General features: G+C 39.8%; 2 protein-coding genes across 3 annotated transcripts in view; both read left to right on the forward strand.

Moving 5' to 3' along the window:
• The window catches only part of ATP7A (ATPase copper transporting alpha), a 158,036-nt gene that overhangs the window by 34,478 nt on the left and 106,663 nt on the right, over nt 1-16,895 (forward strand). The gene's annotated exons all lie outside the window — the stretch shown is intronic.
• LOC130706383 (myb/SANT-like DNA-binding domain-containing protein 3) lies at nt 4,265-5,186 on the forward strand. The gene is given in 1 exon segment (XM_057538084.1): nt 4,265-5,186. A coding segment is annotated over 1 exon segment (816 nt). The 5' UTR covers nt 4,265-4,301; the 3' UTR covers nt 5,118-5,186.

Below are 16,895 nucleotides of genomic sequence, written 5' to 3' on the forward strand. Positions count from 1 at the left end.
CAGCAGTTGTGGCTCATGGGCCCAGTTGCTCCGTGGCATGTGGGATCTTCCCAGACCAGGGCTCGAACCTGTGTCCCTTGCATTAGCAGGCAGATTCTCAACCACTGCGCCACCAGGGAAGCCCCTCATTGATTGATTTTTGTATGTTGAACCAACCTTGCATTTGCATGATAAATTCTACTTGGTTATGGTGTATAATCCTTTTCACATGTTGCTGGATTTGGATTACGAGCATTTTTCTGAGGATTTTTCTGTCTGCATTCTTGCAGATATTGGTCTGTAGTTTTCATTACTTGTGGTACCTTTATCTTATTTTTGTGTCACGCTAACATTAGCTCATAGACTGAGTTAGGAATTTCCCTCTTCTCCTATTTTCTGAAAGCGTTTTTGAAAGATGTGTATTATTTCTTCCTTAAATGTTTGATACACTTTACTAGTGAAGCTGTGGTGGGCCTGGAGTTTTTTTGTGGAAGGTTTTGTTTTGTTTTTACTGCAATTTTGATTCCTTTAATAGATTAGGACATTTAAGGCTGTTTTTTTCTTCTTGGATGAGCTTGTGTCTTTCAATGAAGTGGTCCATTTCATTTAAATGTTGAGTTCATTGATGTAAAGTTGTTTACACTACTCCCTTATTGTCCTTCTAATGTCTGTAGAATCTGTAATGATGTCACCTCTCCTGTTCCTGATAACAGTAATTTGTGTTGTCTCTCTTATTTTTCCTTATAAGTCTGGAAAGAGAATCATCAATTTTACTGATATTCTCAAAGCCAGCATTTACTTCTATTTGTTTTCTCTGTTGTTTTCCTGCTTTTTCTTTTATTGATTTTTGTAGTCATCTTTATTATTTCTTTTCTTCTGCTTACTTTGGGTTTAATTGCTCTTCTTTTTCTAGATTTTGGAGGTGGTACCTGAGGTCATTGATTTGAGACATTTCTTCTTTTCTCATATAAACATTTAGTACCATAAAATTTCCCCTAACTACTACTTTAGTGTCATACTACAAATTCTGCTATGTCACATTTTACTTCTGTTCAAAATAGTTTTTAATTTCCTTTTTGATTTTGTCTTTGACCCATAGGTTATTTAGAAGTGTGCAGTTGGCTTCCAAATAATTGTGGGTTTTCCAGAGATCTTTCTGTTTTTTTATTTCTAATATAATTCCATTGTGGCCAGAGAACATACTTTATTTGACTTGCATCCTTTTGAATTTAGTGAAACTTATTCTGTAACTCAGAATTTGGTCTATCTTACTTAAGGTTCTATCTGCACTTGAGAAGAAAGTGTAATTCTGCTGATGTTAGGTGGACTATTTTGTGCTTGTCAATCTAGTGAAATTGGTTGGTAGTGTTGATCAAATCTACTCTGTCCTTGCTGGTTTTCTGCCTACTTTTTTTATCAATCATTTAGAGAGGGGTATTGAGATGTCTGACTATACTTGCAGGTTTTTCTATTTCTCCTTGCAGTTCTTTCACTTTTTGCTTTATGAATTTTGAAGCTCTGTCATTAACTACATAAACATTTAGAATTATTATGTCTTCTTCATTAATTGGCCCCTTTATTGTTATGAAATACCTTTCTTTATCTCTGCTTTATAGTCTTTGCTCTGAAATATACTTATGTATTAATATAGTCTCTTAGCTTTCTTTTGAATAGAGTTAGCATGGTATGTCAATTCGTCTCATTAATTGTGATGATAATTTGTATTGTTTCTTTAAAAGATTTATTTACTATAACGTTAATTAAGGAGTCTTTTATACTTACTTATTGCTAATTGGCAAGTATTTTGTAGGGTGGTACTTTGCAATAATGTAAGTGTCCTCTTTCTCATCAAGCTTTTTTTCACTAGCATTAGCATTCATGAATGATTTCTTCCTCAATCAGTTATTACCGTGATTGAGGTAATAATGGTTCCAAATGGTGATTTTCTAACTTCATTATTTTGTCTATGTCTCTTGGCATTCTGAGAGGTAGAGCTTTCCTTTCTGAAGTGTTTGTAAACATATTGAATTAAAATATGTGTCACCACTAACACAAAATGTAGGAGAAGTGTGGTACACAGAATGATAGCCCCACAGAGATGTCTATGTCTGAATCCCTGAAACCTCTTACTTCCTTACAAGGAAAAAAGGACTTTGCAGATGCGATAGAGTTGATCTTGAGGTGGAAGCATCCAGGATTATCTGGTTGGGTCCAATACTATCACAAAAGTCCTTGTAAAGTAAAAGCATGTCAGGAGAGTCAGAGAATGAGATGTGCAGGTAGAAGCAGAGGTCAGAGTTGTGCAGTTGGGGGCTGGATTCAAGGAATGTAGGCAGCTGAAAAATCAGAGAGGTGGATTCTCCCCAGAGCCTCCAGATAGGATACAGCCTGCCAATACCTTGATCCTTTGTTTTCCCTTGGCTACAAGGTGATATCCTTTAGTTCCTATTATTTCCTGTATGTTGGAGGTTAGCTCTAAAGGCTTGATTAGATACATGTTAAATATTTTTGTTGAAAATGTTTCATAGATGGTGCATAATATTCATGATACTAATTTTTAAAAAAAAATTTATTGGAGTATATTGATTTACAATGTTCTGTTAGTTTCAGGCATACAGCAGAGTGAATCAGTTATATATGTACATATATCCACTCTTTTTTAGATTCTTTTCCCATATAACCCATTACAGAGTATTGAGTAGAGTTCCTTGTGCTCTCCAGTAGGTCCTTATTAGCTAGCTATTTTATATATAGTAGTGTGTATATGTCAATCCCAATCTCCCAATTTATCCCTCCCCCCACTTACCCCCTGGTAATCATAAGTTTGTTTTCTACATCTGTAACTCTGTTTCTGTTTTGTAGATAAGTTCATTTGTACCCTTTTTTTTAGATTCCACATATAAGCAATATCATATGATAATCGTCTTTCTCTGTCTGATTTACTTCACTCAGTATGACAGTCTCTAGGTCCATCCATGTTGCTGCAGATGGCATTATCATAATACTAATACTGATCACTGAGTCAAGGTGGACTTTGCTCCCTTCACCCCACTTCACCCAGTGAGACCTATTTTGGGTTACTGACCTCCAGAATTGTAAGATAATACATTTGCCTTTGTGGCAATTTGTTATAGCAGCAATAGGAAGCTGATAAAAGGGAGATGTTAAATGGAGTTAATATGTTTTAAAAGTTTTTCCACTATCCAGGCAGAGATAAAAGTTCTAATTTAAGGTAGACTGTAATAAATAAAGAAGACATGTTGTAATCTCTAGGGTACTAAAAGAGTGATGTTTTAAAAACTATAACAAGCTGTTACAAGGGAGAAGGGTAATAATGAAAGGTATTTGAAAAATGCAAAATAAAGCAAGGAAGGAGAAAAAGCCTCAAAGAATACTTGGGCCAAATAGGAAAACATCGAGAAGATAGGCATAAACCCCAAAATATTAGTAATTTTATTAAATGTAAATGCACCCAATATTACAGTTCAGAACAGAGCTTGTAAGAAGGATTAAAAAAATCAGCTAGGGCTTCCCTGGTGACACAGTGGTTAAGAATCTACCTGCCAATGCAGGGGACATAGGTTCGAGCCCTGGTTGGGGAAGATCCCACATGCCATGGAGCAAGTAAGCCCGTGCACCACAACTACTGAGCTTGTGCTCTAGAGCCCGCGAGCCACAACTACTGAGCCTGTGGCCACAACTACTGAAGCCCATGCACCTAGAGTCCATGCTCCACAACAAGAGAAGCCACCTCAATGAGAAGCCCGTACACTGCAATGAAGAGTAGCCCCCGCTCGCCACAACTAGAGAAAGCCCGTGCTTAGCAATGAAGACCCAGTGAAGCCAAAAATAAAAAATAATAATAAACAAAATAAATTAATTAAAAAACAACTAAATGCTATTCCCAGATATAACATACAACTATATGTCATTCATAGAAAAGTTGAAAATAAATGTATGAAAAATATTTTATGCAAATACTTCCAAAAGATAACTGGTGTGGCCATACTACTGGAGAGGAGAATATAATAATGAAACGATTAATTCAACAGATAGACATAATATTCCTAACTTTTTATGTAGGTAATTGTATAGTCTAAAAATGTATGAGACAAAAAATGGCAGAACTGACCAGCCGGGGGTGCGCCGCCGCCGCCCGGTGCTCTGGAGCCCGTGGCCCTCCCGGCCGCCCAGCCTGCGAGAGGAGCCGAGGCCGCCCGCACTCGCATCTCGCCGGCCCCTCCCCCGATCGCCGTGGCCGCTGCGCTGCCGCTGCGCTGCCGCTGCAGGATAGCTAACAGCCAGGAGAAACGTAGTGGAAAATGCAAAACAATGAAATCATAAAACCTGCCAAATACTTCTCAGAATTGGAAAAGAGCATCCTGCTGGCTTTAGTAGAAAAGTACAAGTATGTGCTGGAGTGTAAGAAAAGCGACGCGTGAACTATTGCCCTCAAGCAGGTGCTCGCCCATGAATACAACTCGCAGCCCAGCGTGTCGCTGCGGGATTTCAAACAGCTGAAGAAGTGCTGGGAGAACATCAAGGCTCGGACCGAAAAGATTATGGCTCATGAAAGGAGAGAGAAAGTGAAACGGAGCGTCAGCCCCCTTCTGAGCACCCACGTCCTGGGGAAGGAGAAGATCGTCAACATGCTGCCCGAGCAGCTGTACTTCCTGCAAAGCCCTCCCGAGGAGGAGCCCGAGTACCACGCTGATGCCGCCACCCAAGAATCATTTGCTGTTTCAAATAGAGAACTGTGCGATGATGAGAAAGAGTTCATACATTTCCCAGTATGTGAGGGGACCTCTCAACCTGAACCCTCGTGTTCAGCTGTCAGAATAACAGCCAATAAAAACTACAGGAGCAAAACCTCTCAGGAAGGTGCTTTAAAAATGTTGCATGAGGAAGAACACCATCAACAAATGTCCATCTTACAACTGCAGCTGATACAGATGAATGAGGTGCATGTGGCCAAAATCCAGCAGCTAGAGTGAGAGTGTGAGATGGCAGAGGAGGAACACAGGATAAAAATGGAAGTTCTCAATAAAAAGAAGATGTATTGGGAAAGAAAACTGCAAACTTTTACTAAGGAATGGCCTGTTTCCTCATTTAACCGGCCCTTTCCCAATTCACCCTGAGACATTGGGGTGTGGCTCCCTTGTAATTAATCTGTGTTGGCAAAGAAGGTCTGGAACACGAACTTGCGGTCGGTAGCCTGTCACAGAGCTACAACTAGGAAGATGAGAGTGGTAGTAGTCACTTATTTAAGAGTACATTCAGGTAAACAGCTGCACCCTATGTACCCCTGAAGTGGCAAAGAAGCTGTTAGAGTCTTCTGAAAATTATCACTATGAGTGCTATCATTCTGAACGTAATGTCTCTTAATTAGAATTCATACAAGAACCATGTGTGAGTGTTGTATTTTTTTAATCAAATGCAAGTGTGACTATAAAGGAGTGTGGCTGGGTTTTGTGGGTTTGTTTTTTTTTTTTAAATAGACGTCAGACCTTGTCTATCCAAATGAATGCCCTCCCATTGAAAGTGGCTGTCCTGGGAGAACACACGTTTCTCCAGTGGTGATGCTGTTACTCAGAATTTGCTAGAGGTCTTTCGGAGCCTCCACAAGAGCTATAGCACACTTTTCATTTTTTCAATGTCATCTTTGGAGCGTGGATATTCTGTTTTTAAACGGCCGAACATAATGGAAGCCTGTTTTTTAATGTGGCTCATAGGCTGCCTTTTAAGGCCTTCCTTTCCCCAAAGAGGAGTTCCAAATAATGTCTCCAGCAGGTGTAGCTTTGTTGGAACTAAGGATGTGACTACTTTGAGGGAGAAACGTTCGTTTAGAGCTCTACATTCTGTCATGCTTGTTTTATTAAAGACAAGACTTGTGATTTTATAGTCACACTGTGTATGTTTTACACAGTGTGTAAAGGTGCTGCCCGCCTCCACTGTGCTACAGTTTTTGGCTTCCTGCTGTAGTATCCTACCGACTTTGTACTACTGAGTAAATGGTTGCCCTTGTTTTTAATCTTTAGCCGCCTAAGGAAAGGCCCTGCCCTCGCCATGCTCCTGGTGCTAGCTGATAGTGATGCTACATAGTCTGCATAGTATGCAGTTAGTATTGAGCTTTTTCAGAATCCATTACCAATATATTTGGAAACGTGGATTGATAAATGGATATTTTGACTGAGCTGTGATATAACTTCTCCTGTAGCCTAGTGAGAAAAACAGTCTTGGGAGTTGGGCATAACAGTAGCTGGAAGAAGCAAAGTGACAGTTAAGTGCCAAGGCAGGTCAGCAATTTCTGAGAATGAAAGTTCAAGGCCATGTGGTGGGGAAGGAGCAGTATGTGTGACAGAGGCTATATAGGGAGTGCAGGACAAGGAGTCAGGGCTTGAATTCTGAGCTCGGCTCTGTCTCAAGTGCTATGTGACCTTAAGTTACTCCATTTAATCTTTGGCCCTGGTGTTTCCTGTCTATAAAACAGGAGAGTTGGTCTAGATGATGGTTAGAATCTGCTACAACTCCTTGACTGTGATGTGATCTGCACAGTCTTGGATGAGCACTGCTAACATCATAGTTGTCCGGAGGGCGTGGGTCAACAGGGAGAGTTTACTGCAGTGGCTAAGCTTCCTTCCTTTCATAATTTTGGAATTTGGGTCCCGGGGTCTGTAAGTTCAGTAAAGTACATGTATACTAATACATGCACTGCATAAAACTTAAGTGGATATCAATTTATTTTATACACTGATCATATTTTAAATATCTTAGAGGAACTGGTTATTTGAAGGAACCCTGTGAAGATTAGTCTTCTTTCAAAGGAAGGATGCTTTTGTAAGGATTTGTGTTCTTAATTTAGTTTTTACCAAATGGACCCTTTAGAGAAGCAGCATCTGGAAGAAGTCCCAAGCTTAACCGATTTATGGGAGACAGATTAGGGCAGGGAGTGGCAGGTCCTCAACACAGATGATGTGAACTGAGAAAAGTTTGCCTTTGCTTCACCTATTGAGCCATCTGGAAATCTTAATATGCAGATTCTGGTGGGGGGGCCTGAGACTGTGCATTTCTCACAAGCTCCCAGGTTATGCCAGGTCTGCCTGTCTGGCCACCACAGTTCTGTGTAGCAAGGTTTTAGAGGACCCTGTGAAGCTTTTACCTATTCTCAAAAAAAAAAAAAAACACAACCCATTGGGTTAGGTACATTTTTGTGTACAGCTTTGTGCCGGATATTATTCCTCTCCCAGAATTACCACCTAATCACACAAATAACAATGTAGAACAACACAAAAGATGCTCACACACATAATGGAACTATAAAAGCATCGAACTAGGGGCTTCCCTGGTGGCGCAGTGGTTGAGAATCTGCCTGCCAATGCAGGGGACACGGATTCGAGCCCTGGTCTGGGAAGATCCCACATGCCGCGGAGCAACTAGGCCCGTGAGCCACAATTGCTGAGCCTGCGCGTCTGGAGCCTGTGCTCCGCAACGGGAGAGGCCGCGATAATAAGAGGCCCGCGCACCGCGATGAAGAGTGGCCCCCGCTTGCCGCAACTAGAGAAAGCCCACGCACAGAAACGAAGACCCAACACAGCCAAAAATAAATAAATAAATAAAAATTTAAAAAAAATTAAAAAAAAAGCATCGAACTAATTCCTAACTGAACAAATAAAGGATAATTAAACCAGCAGGCTAAAGCACTTTGTTCTACTGTTAATGGTATTTATGAGTTTATAACAGTTTTCAACCTTAAGTATGCATTAGAAACAGTATTTTATAAAAAATTAGTCCCGCTGGGTCCCACTCCCAGGATATTCTCATTCAGTTTACCTGGGTTGAAGCCTGGTCCTCTATATTTTTTGGAAGCTTTACAGGGGGTGATGATACCCAGTTGGGGTTGAGAACCACTGGTGTAGAGTTCACAAATGTGTCTCATTTGGTCCTTAGTCCTGTGAAGTCCTGCAGAAGTGAGGAAATGATGCTCAGAGAAGAACCACCTGCACCAGGCTGAAAGCTAGTGAACAGCAAAGCAGAACCTCAGTCCTAGGTCTCTAGACTCGAAAACAAATAGCCCCACCTGCCTCCCCCCACCCCATCCCTCAAAGCTATATCGTGGATTTGCTTTATCCTGAGAGCCAGATCACATCTACAGGATACTTGTAATGCTTCCACTCATGAACAGGTACATCCCAATTCATTCCACTTTTGAGTAGTTCCTTACCTGAGGTGGAAATGCAATAATCATTTCTTGGTAGGTGCTGTAGGGAATTGACTGACAAATACTAAGACACAGTTCACCATCCCCTGACCTGCCAAATCATGGACACAGCCCAGTAGGGGATGTAAGGCTTGTACACAGCTATCATGTACTTGATCAGGCACGTCTTCTAGAGCATTTGAAGCTCAGCAGAGAGTGAAGAAACTTGAAGGAAAGCCTGGAGGAGGTGGCATTTGAGCTAAATCTTTAGAGTTGGTATTTTGGTAGGTGCAGATTCAGAAAGGAGAGGAACTTCACTAGATGCAAGGTCCTGTTGAAGATTCAAGATGGTGAGACACATAATTGGGAGGACATGGGGGAATTTCCAAATTGGGCAGTAACATGATCAAAACTGTGCTCCAGGAGGAAGATTAGAAGATGGAATTGAGTTTAGAGAAGACTGGAGTCCAGGAGATGAGGTAGGAGGGTTTGGTTAGGATGAGATGATAGGAGGACCTAGTAAGAAATGAGGGAGACCAACGTGAAGGGCGTTGCCGAAGTGGAATCAGTCAGGCTTGGCAGCACATTGCTTTTGTTGGAGGGGATGGGTAAAGTTTTAAAGCTAGATGCCGGAAAGAATGATGCTGATTGAAATAAAGAACGGATGCATTTCTGGCTGACGTATCCTAGGAGAGGCCTAGACATGAACTAGTGCAGTTGCTCCCACCGACTCAGCCTCAGACACCAGCACCTCCTCCCATCTCCTCTTTGGCTGTCACCTCTTTGCTCTGACTTCTGCCTCTTCAGCCTCCTGTGCTGCCTCTTGCACCTGTTCATCTGACGTTTTAACCCCTCCCTGCTGGGTCCTTGTCCCCCGACTCAATTTGGTGCTCCCTCTGCCATCAGTACCTCCATTGCAGCTGGTGGTGCATCAGTCACCATCTCTTATAATGGCTTCACACTTGAAAGAGCAGGAAAGACTATAGTTGACGCTTAACAACCTGGGGGCTAGGGGTGCCCACCACTCCCAGCTGTGGAAAATCCCCTTATAACTTTACAGTCAGCCCTCTGTATCTGCAGTTCTGCATCTGGGGATTCAATCAACTGCGGATGGTGTGCTCTAGTACCCATTTATTGAAAAAAAAATCTGAGTATAAGTGGACCAGCACAGTTGAAACCCATGTTGTTCAAGGGTCAGCTGGATTTCCTTTTTTATTTTTTAAAATATTTATTTATTTAATTTATTTTGGCTGTGCTGTGCCAGGTCTTAATTGCAAATTGCAACATGCGGGATCTTATTTTTTTATTTTTTAATTTTTTTTACTTGTGGCACACGGGCTTCCTAGTTGCAGCATGCATGTGGGATCTAGCTCCCCGACAAGGGATCGAACCCAGGCCCCCTGCATTAGGAGCGTGGAATCTTACCCACTGGACCACCAGGAAAGTCCCTCAACTGGATTTCTTTATCTTGAGCCTCAATTCTTTTCTAGCTGGCATCCACAAATTTCAGGGTATTTTTTAAGTGTCCCATGTGTAAAGGTACACTGGCTGAGAGGGGATGTTAATTCCCGTGTATCCCTATTAGAGCCTGTTTCCAAAAATCAAACATAGAATCCTACCTTATTATGCATTAAAAATTAGCAAATATTTTAGGAACTTTTCAGGGAGAATCTTAAAATGCATTGGCTTTTTTTTTTTTTTAAGAAGAAAGAGAACACAAGAAGAGAGGTATGGTGGGGCAGTGCATTTGAGTTGTCAACAGCTTCTGCAGTGTCAGGTCAATTACATCAGCACTTGGTCTGGACCAGGGGAAAGGAATGGTTTTGCCTCCTGGGAATGTCAGAAGGACCTGATAATTATATTTGGCAAAGCCAAGAAGAGTGGCTCTGTAATGTCATTGCTAAGAATTACCCTTTTAATAGTATCTCAGGATGTCTGAGCTGTTCAAATGGAATGACACTTCTTTTCTGCTGTGGTTTTCCTTTCTGTTGGGCTGCTTCCCAGCTGGTCCTCTTGTTCTTCCTTGCCCTTTTCTCTTCTATCTTCTGCCTTCCCAGCCCTGTTTCTCCAACCCCTCCTTCTGCACCTACAGCAGTTCCCACTGTCCCCCCTTTTACAGTTGGAGTCATGTGAGAATGTGTGTAAGGGAGATACTTGCCCAAAACCAGCATATTCAACATGTGGTATCAACAAGGTGAAGTGTAGCCTTGGACTAGACAAAATATCGACCATCTGCTTCCTTGCTGCATCCGCTACTTTTGTGTTGGTTGGACTCAGAAGTCACGGAAAAGGTCACCAGTGATTCATGTCTGCAACAAACTCTTTTCTAATTGTGCCATATATTATGCCCTTCAATACAACTTACTAATCTCTGCCTCAGTTTTTCCATCTGTGAAAGTGGTATAATACTTATCTACCTCCCTTGAATGTTGTAAAGATTAGTCTATGTTAGTAAAGCACTTTTGAAATAAAGAGTGATGTAAAGCATTTTAAAAAAATGGCAGAACTAAAAGGGGAAATAGGTCCATAATTATAGTTGGAGATTTTAATACACCTCTCTCAATAACTGATATAACAGCCTTTCCACAAGGAAAACTCGAGGTCCAAGTGGCTTCTCTGGTGAATTTTTCCAGTTAGTAAAGAGCTAACACCAATCTAACACCAATCTTTTCTAGAGAACTGAAAAATAATACTTTCCAACTCTTTTTATGGAATAAGTGTAACCTTTATAACAAAATCTGACAAGAACATTACATGTAAGGAAAATCTTTCAATAAATGGTAGCAGATCAATTCAGTATCCATATGGGGGAAAATGAGCCTTGACTACTACCTCATACTGTATACAAAATGTAGTTCCAGGTGGATCATAGACGTAACTTTAAAAGATAAAATAATGACTCTAGAACAGCACTGTCCAATAGAAATAAAATGTGAGCTACACATGTAATTTAAATTTTTCTAATAGCCACAATAAAAAAAGGAAATGGGAAATTAATTTTAATTATATATTTTATTTAACTTAATATATTCAAGTTATTGTCTTTTTTAAAATTTATTTATTTAAATTTATTTATTTTTGGCTGCATTAGGTCTTCGTTGCTGCATGTGGGCTTTCTAGTTGTGGCGAGCGGGGGCTACTCTTCGTCGCGGTGCACGGGCTTCTCATTGCGGTGGCTTCTCTTGCTGCAGAGCACGGGCTCTAGGCACGCGGACTTCAGTAGTCGTGGCACGCAGGCTCAGTAGTTGTGGCTCGCAGGCTCTAGAGTGCAGGCTCAGTAGTTGTGGCACACAGGCTTAGTTGCTCCGTGGCATGTGGGATCTTCCCGGACCAGGGCTCGAACCAGTGTCCCCTGCATTGGCAGGTGGATTCTTAACCACTGCACCACCAGGGAAGTACAGTGATACTAATATTGATCACTGAGCTAAGGTGGACTTGCTCCTTTGAGTTTTCAGTTAGCAGTCAAGGGAAAAGTAAAGAATATCTGGAAAATATCTTAGAATGTTAGTAGTTTCCCACCATTTTTGGTCTTCTGACCAAGAAGAAATCACTTTCCCCCTTTCAGCTTTCTTATCTCGCAGGAGAATTCAGAGTTGGTTTGTCTGTCCATCCAGTCAACTGACCATCCACCCAACAACAAAAAAATGTTTATTGAACAACTGCTTTGGGTATCTCTCTCTTTGGGTGTCTCTCCTTCCAATCTGGTTTTCTCCCCAGTTCATATTTGGAATATTTGAAATAGATTATTTTCATCTAAGTAAGAGGGAAAAAAGTTGAGGCACATGTTTATGCTGTAGCCTTATCTGCCACTCGTTGGAGTCCCTATGGAGAAGCAAAAAAGTGATTATCTTTGGATCAGTGTTTGGGTAAGTATATGTGATTTTGGCTCATACCGTTAATCTCTGAGTTTTTATTGTATAGTAATAATACTTACTATGTAACTATAAGTAGCACTTATATAGCAATAACTAGTACTAGGTTGCTGTTTATGTACATTTGCCTAGTTTAAAATAGGCATAATTTCCTATTTAAATTTTCCTGAGATTTCATGCAGTTTCATTGGTCCTAAATGTATTACAAATTATTTTATTCTTGTGTGAGAGACATTTATATAAATGCCTAGGTGAGTTGAGGACAAGTATTTGAATAAGTAACTTCACTGCACAGCATGCAGGATCTTGAACCTGTGCCCCCTGCAGTGGAAGCTCAGAGTCTTAACCACTAGACTGCCAGGGAAGTCCCTGAATAAATAACTTTTAATGATAGAGTTCAGTTCCTCTGCTATTACTTTCCAAAGTAGATAGAACAAACAAGTTGTTCAGGGCGATAGAGTAATATGTTCCTAGAGTTTAGATATTGCCCACATCATCTTTACTGGTCAGTCTACTTTGTTATAGTAATTGTGGCTAGTATTGCTTCATTATTATTTGGCTATTCATTTATAGTGCTGAAAGCACAATATTGTACCCTTTAGTATACTCTACCCCTTTAGTATACTCTTGCTAGCTGTAGGAAAAAATTTAGAGAAATGTGCTTAAATCTGAAAGCTAAGTTTCCAAAGAACTGATGTAAATGAAATTCACAACATTTCCTCTTTTGTATCCACTCTAAAAATAAGCACATGTTGAGCCAAGAACACTTACTAGTGACCAGTTGTTACATCTTTTTTTTTTTTTTTTGATGGTGCCGTGCAGCTTTCAGGATCTCAGTTCCCCGACCAGGGATTGAACCCGGCCCACGCCAGTGAAAAAGCACTGTGTCCTAACCACTGGACCGCCAGGGAATTCCTACATCTTCTTATCCTGATCTCTTTGAACTCATTCCAAGTTCTTGTGCTAACCTATTAAACTAATCATACCTAAAATAGAGCTGAAAACATACTGTTTCATGTTTAAAGTATATATTGTAACAAGTTCTTGCCATGAAATCCGAATATAGAAGAAATTGTCGAGAAAAATTGTAAGAATACATTGTAAATGAAATAAAGTAACAGTGAAATGGCTAATAACAGAAGGTTATGGCTTTCCATCTCTCATATTTTAGCTTTAATTCACTAATTCTTTATTGAAATTTCTGAGATGTAAAAAAGTGTGTTACCACTTCACACTCGTTAGGATAGCTATTATTTTTTAAAAAACAGAAAATAATAACAAGTGTTGGTGAGGATGTAGAGAAATTGAAACCCCTGTGCATTGTTGGTAGGAATGAAAAATGGTACAGTTGCTATGGAAAACAGTATGGTGATTCCTAAAAAAATTAAATATGGAATTACCAAATGATCCAGCAATTCCAAGTCTAAGTATATACCCAAAAGAATTAAAAGCAGGGACTTAAACAGATATTTGTATAACAGTGGTTATAACAGCATTATTCACAGTAGCACAAAGATACAAGCAACCCAAAGGTGTATTAGAAGATGAGTAGATAAACAAAATATGGTATATACATACAATGCAGTATTATTCAGCCTTAAGAAGGAATAACATTCCGGGCTTCCCTGATGGTGCAGTGGTTAAGAATCCACCTGCCAAGGCAGGAGACATGGGTTTGAGCCCTGGTCTGGGAAGATCCCACATGCTGTGGAGCAACTAAACCCGTGCACCACAACTACTGAGTCTGTGCTCTAGAGCCCTCGAGCCACAACTACTGAGCCCACGTGCCACAACTCCTGAAGCCTGCGTGCCTAGAGCCCATGCTCCACAACAAGAGAAGCCTGCACACCACAGCAAAGAGTAGCCCCGACTCGCCACAACTAGAGAAAACCCGCACGCAGCAACGAAGACCCAACTCAGCCAATAAATAAATAAATAAATAAATTTTAAAAAGAAAAAACAGAAATAAAAGGCCATATACACGTGTGCATACACACACACGGGGACACACACTTCTTTTTTTAAAAAAAAAAAAAAGGAATAACATTCTGACATGTGATACAACATGGGTAAACCTTTAAGATATTATGCTAAATGAAATACACCAGACAAAAAAGGACAAATGATCCTACTTATATGAGGAACCTAGAGTAGTCAAATTCGTAGAGTCAGAAAGTAGAATGGTGGTTACTAGGGGGTGGGTAGAGGTGAAATGGGTAATTGGTGTTTAATGAGTATAGTTTCAGTTTAGGAAGATGAGCAAGTTCTGGAGATGGATGGTGATGATGGTTGCACAACAGTGTGAATGTACTTAATGCTACTAAACTGTACACTTTAAAAATGGTTAAAACGGCCCTGGCTCATATCTGGCTCCAGCCCTCTAATTCTAAAGGAATTAGAAAAAGGAGAACAAACAAAGCCCAAAGTCAGCAGGAGGAAGCAAATAATAAAGATGAGAGTGGAAATAAATAAAATAAAGACCAAAGAAACAACAAAAGATCAGTGAAACCAAGAACAAAGCTGGAGGTACCATACTCCCTGACTTCAGACAATACTACAAAGCTACAGTAATCCAAACAATATGGTACTGGCACAAAACAGACAAGCAGATCAATGGAACAGAATTGAGAGCCCAGAAATAAATCCAATTATATGGTCAGTTAATCTATGGCAAAGGAGGCAAGAATATACAATGGGGAAAAGATAGTTTCTTCAGTAAATGGTGTTGGGAAAACTGGACAGCTACATACAGGAGAATGAAACTCTAACATTTCCTCACACCATATACAAAAATAAACTCAAAATGGATTAAAGACCTAAATGTAAGATCTAAAACCATAAAACTCCTAAAAGAAAGTATAGGCAGTATTCTCTTTGACATTGGTCTTATCAATAGTTTTTGTATCTATCTTCTCAGGCAAGGGAAACAGAAGCAAAAATTTAAAAATGGGAGCTAATCAAACTTAAAAGCTTTTGCACAGAGAAGGAAACCATCAACAAAATGAAGAGACAACCTTGAATGGGAGAAGACATTTGCAAACAGTATGTCTGATAAGGGGCCAAATCCAAAATATATAAATAACTCATACAAATCAATATTTTAAAAAATCAATTCAATTAAAAAATGGGCAGAGGACTTGAATAGTCATTTTTCCCAAAGAAGACATACAGATGGCCAACAGACATATGAAAAGATGCTCAGCATCACTAACCATCAGGGAAATGCATATCAAAACCACAGTGAGATATCACCTCACACCTGTCATAATGGCTATCATCAAAAAGACAAGAAATAACAAGTATTGGCTAGGATGTGGAGAAAAGGGAACCCTCGTGCACTGCTGGTGGAAATGTAAATTGGTACAGCCACTATGGAAAACAATATAAAAGTTCCTCAGAACATTAAAAACAGGACTACCATGTGATTCAGCAGTGCCACTTCTAGGTGTTTATCCAAAGAAAATGAAAACACCAATATTAAAAGATATATATAGATATATATGGACCTGGGTATTATGCTTAGTGAAATAACTCAGAGAGAAAGACAAATATTGTATATTTTTACTTTTATGTGGAATCCAAAAAATAAAGCACATGAACAAATAGAACAGAAACAGATGCACAGATATAGAGAACAAACTAGTGTTTACCAGAGGGGAAAAGGGTGGGAGGAGGGGCAAAATAGCTGAAGGGGATTAAGGGGTACAAACTACTAGCTATAAAATAAATAGGTTACAAAGATGTAATGCACAGCACAGGGAACATAGTCAATATTTTATGACAATTTTTTATGGAATATATTCTATGAAAATACTGAATTACTATGTTGTATACCTGAAGCTAATGTAATACTGTAAGTCAACTATACTTTAATTAAAAAAATAGTTAAAATGATCAATTTTATGCTATGTGTATTTTACACACACACACACCCACACACACACAAACTTTTACAAAGTATCTGCCTTTCTCAGGAAATAATAATTTTCCTAAGCCCATGAATACTTTTAGAGGAAGAAGAAATGTCATATAAAACTATGTGAGGAAAATCATCTCTGACTTCCACTGAGGATTCTGAATGGAAACAACTTAAAATAATAGCATAACTATTGGACATAGCCATTGTAATAGGCCATTGCAACATTTCATGGCTTTATAGGACAAACAGGAAATTCAATGAAGGGAAGAAAATTCTTTAAAGTGTAAATTTCAGTGATGTCCCTGTTAGGGATACACAGTCTCAATCCAACTATTTGTAAAAGTTGACTTGGGCTTCCCTGGTGGCTCAGTGGTTGAGAATCTGCCTGCCAATGCAGGGGATACGGGTTCGAACCCTGGTCTGGGAAGATCCCACATGCCGTGGAGCAACTAGGCCCATGAGCCACAATTACTGAGCCTGCGCGTCTGGAGCCTGTGCTCCGCAACAAGAGAGGCCGCGATGGTGAGAGGCCCGCGCACCGCGATGAAGAGTGGCCCCCACTTGCCACAACTAGAGAAAGCCCTCGCACAGAAACGAAGACCCAACACAGCCACAAATAAATAAATAATAAAAATTTTTTAAAAAATACCCTCACAGCTTTAAAAAAAAAAAAGTTGGCTTATGACAGGTTTTAGTAAAGGCTGAAAATGTAAATTATCAGGGCCCTTTAAAACAAAATGAAATCAGGTATTTTTTCCTCTTTGTTCTGTGGTATGTTCTAGAGTCTTCCTTTGTAGAAGATGGAAACATGGTAGAAACTCTCCTGAACCATCCAGTGGTTGGTCAGTTGAAGAAAGGAGCCATAATAACTATATGTAGCCTATTCATTTTGTAAAAACCTAGAACATATATTCATTCATTCTCCAAT

Source organism: Balaenoptera acutorostrata, chromosome X (genome assembly GCF_949987535.1).
Source record: "Balaenoptera acutorostrata chromosome X, mBalAcu1.1, whole genome shotgun sequence".
Classification (NCBI taxonomy): domain Eukaryota; kingdom Metazoa; phylum Chordata; class Mammalia; order Artiodactyla; family Balaenopteridae; genus Balaenoptera; species Balaenoptera acutorostrata.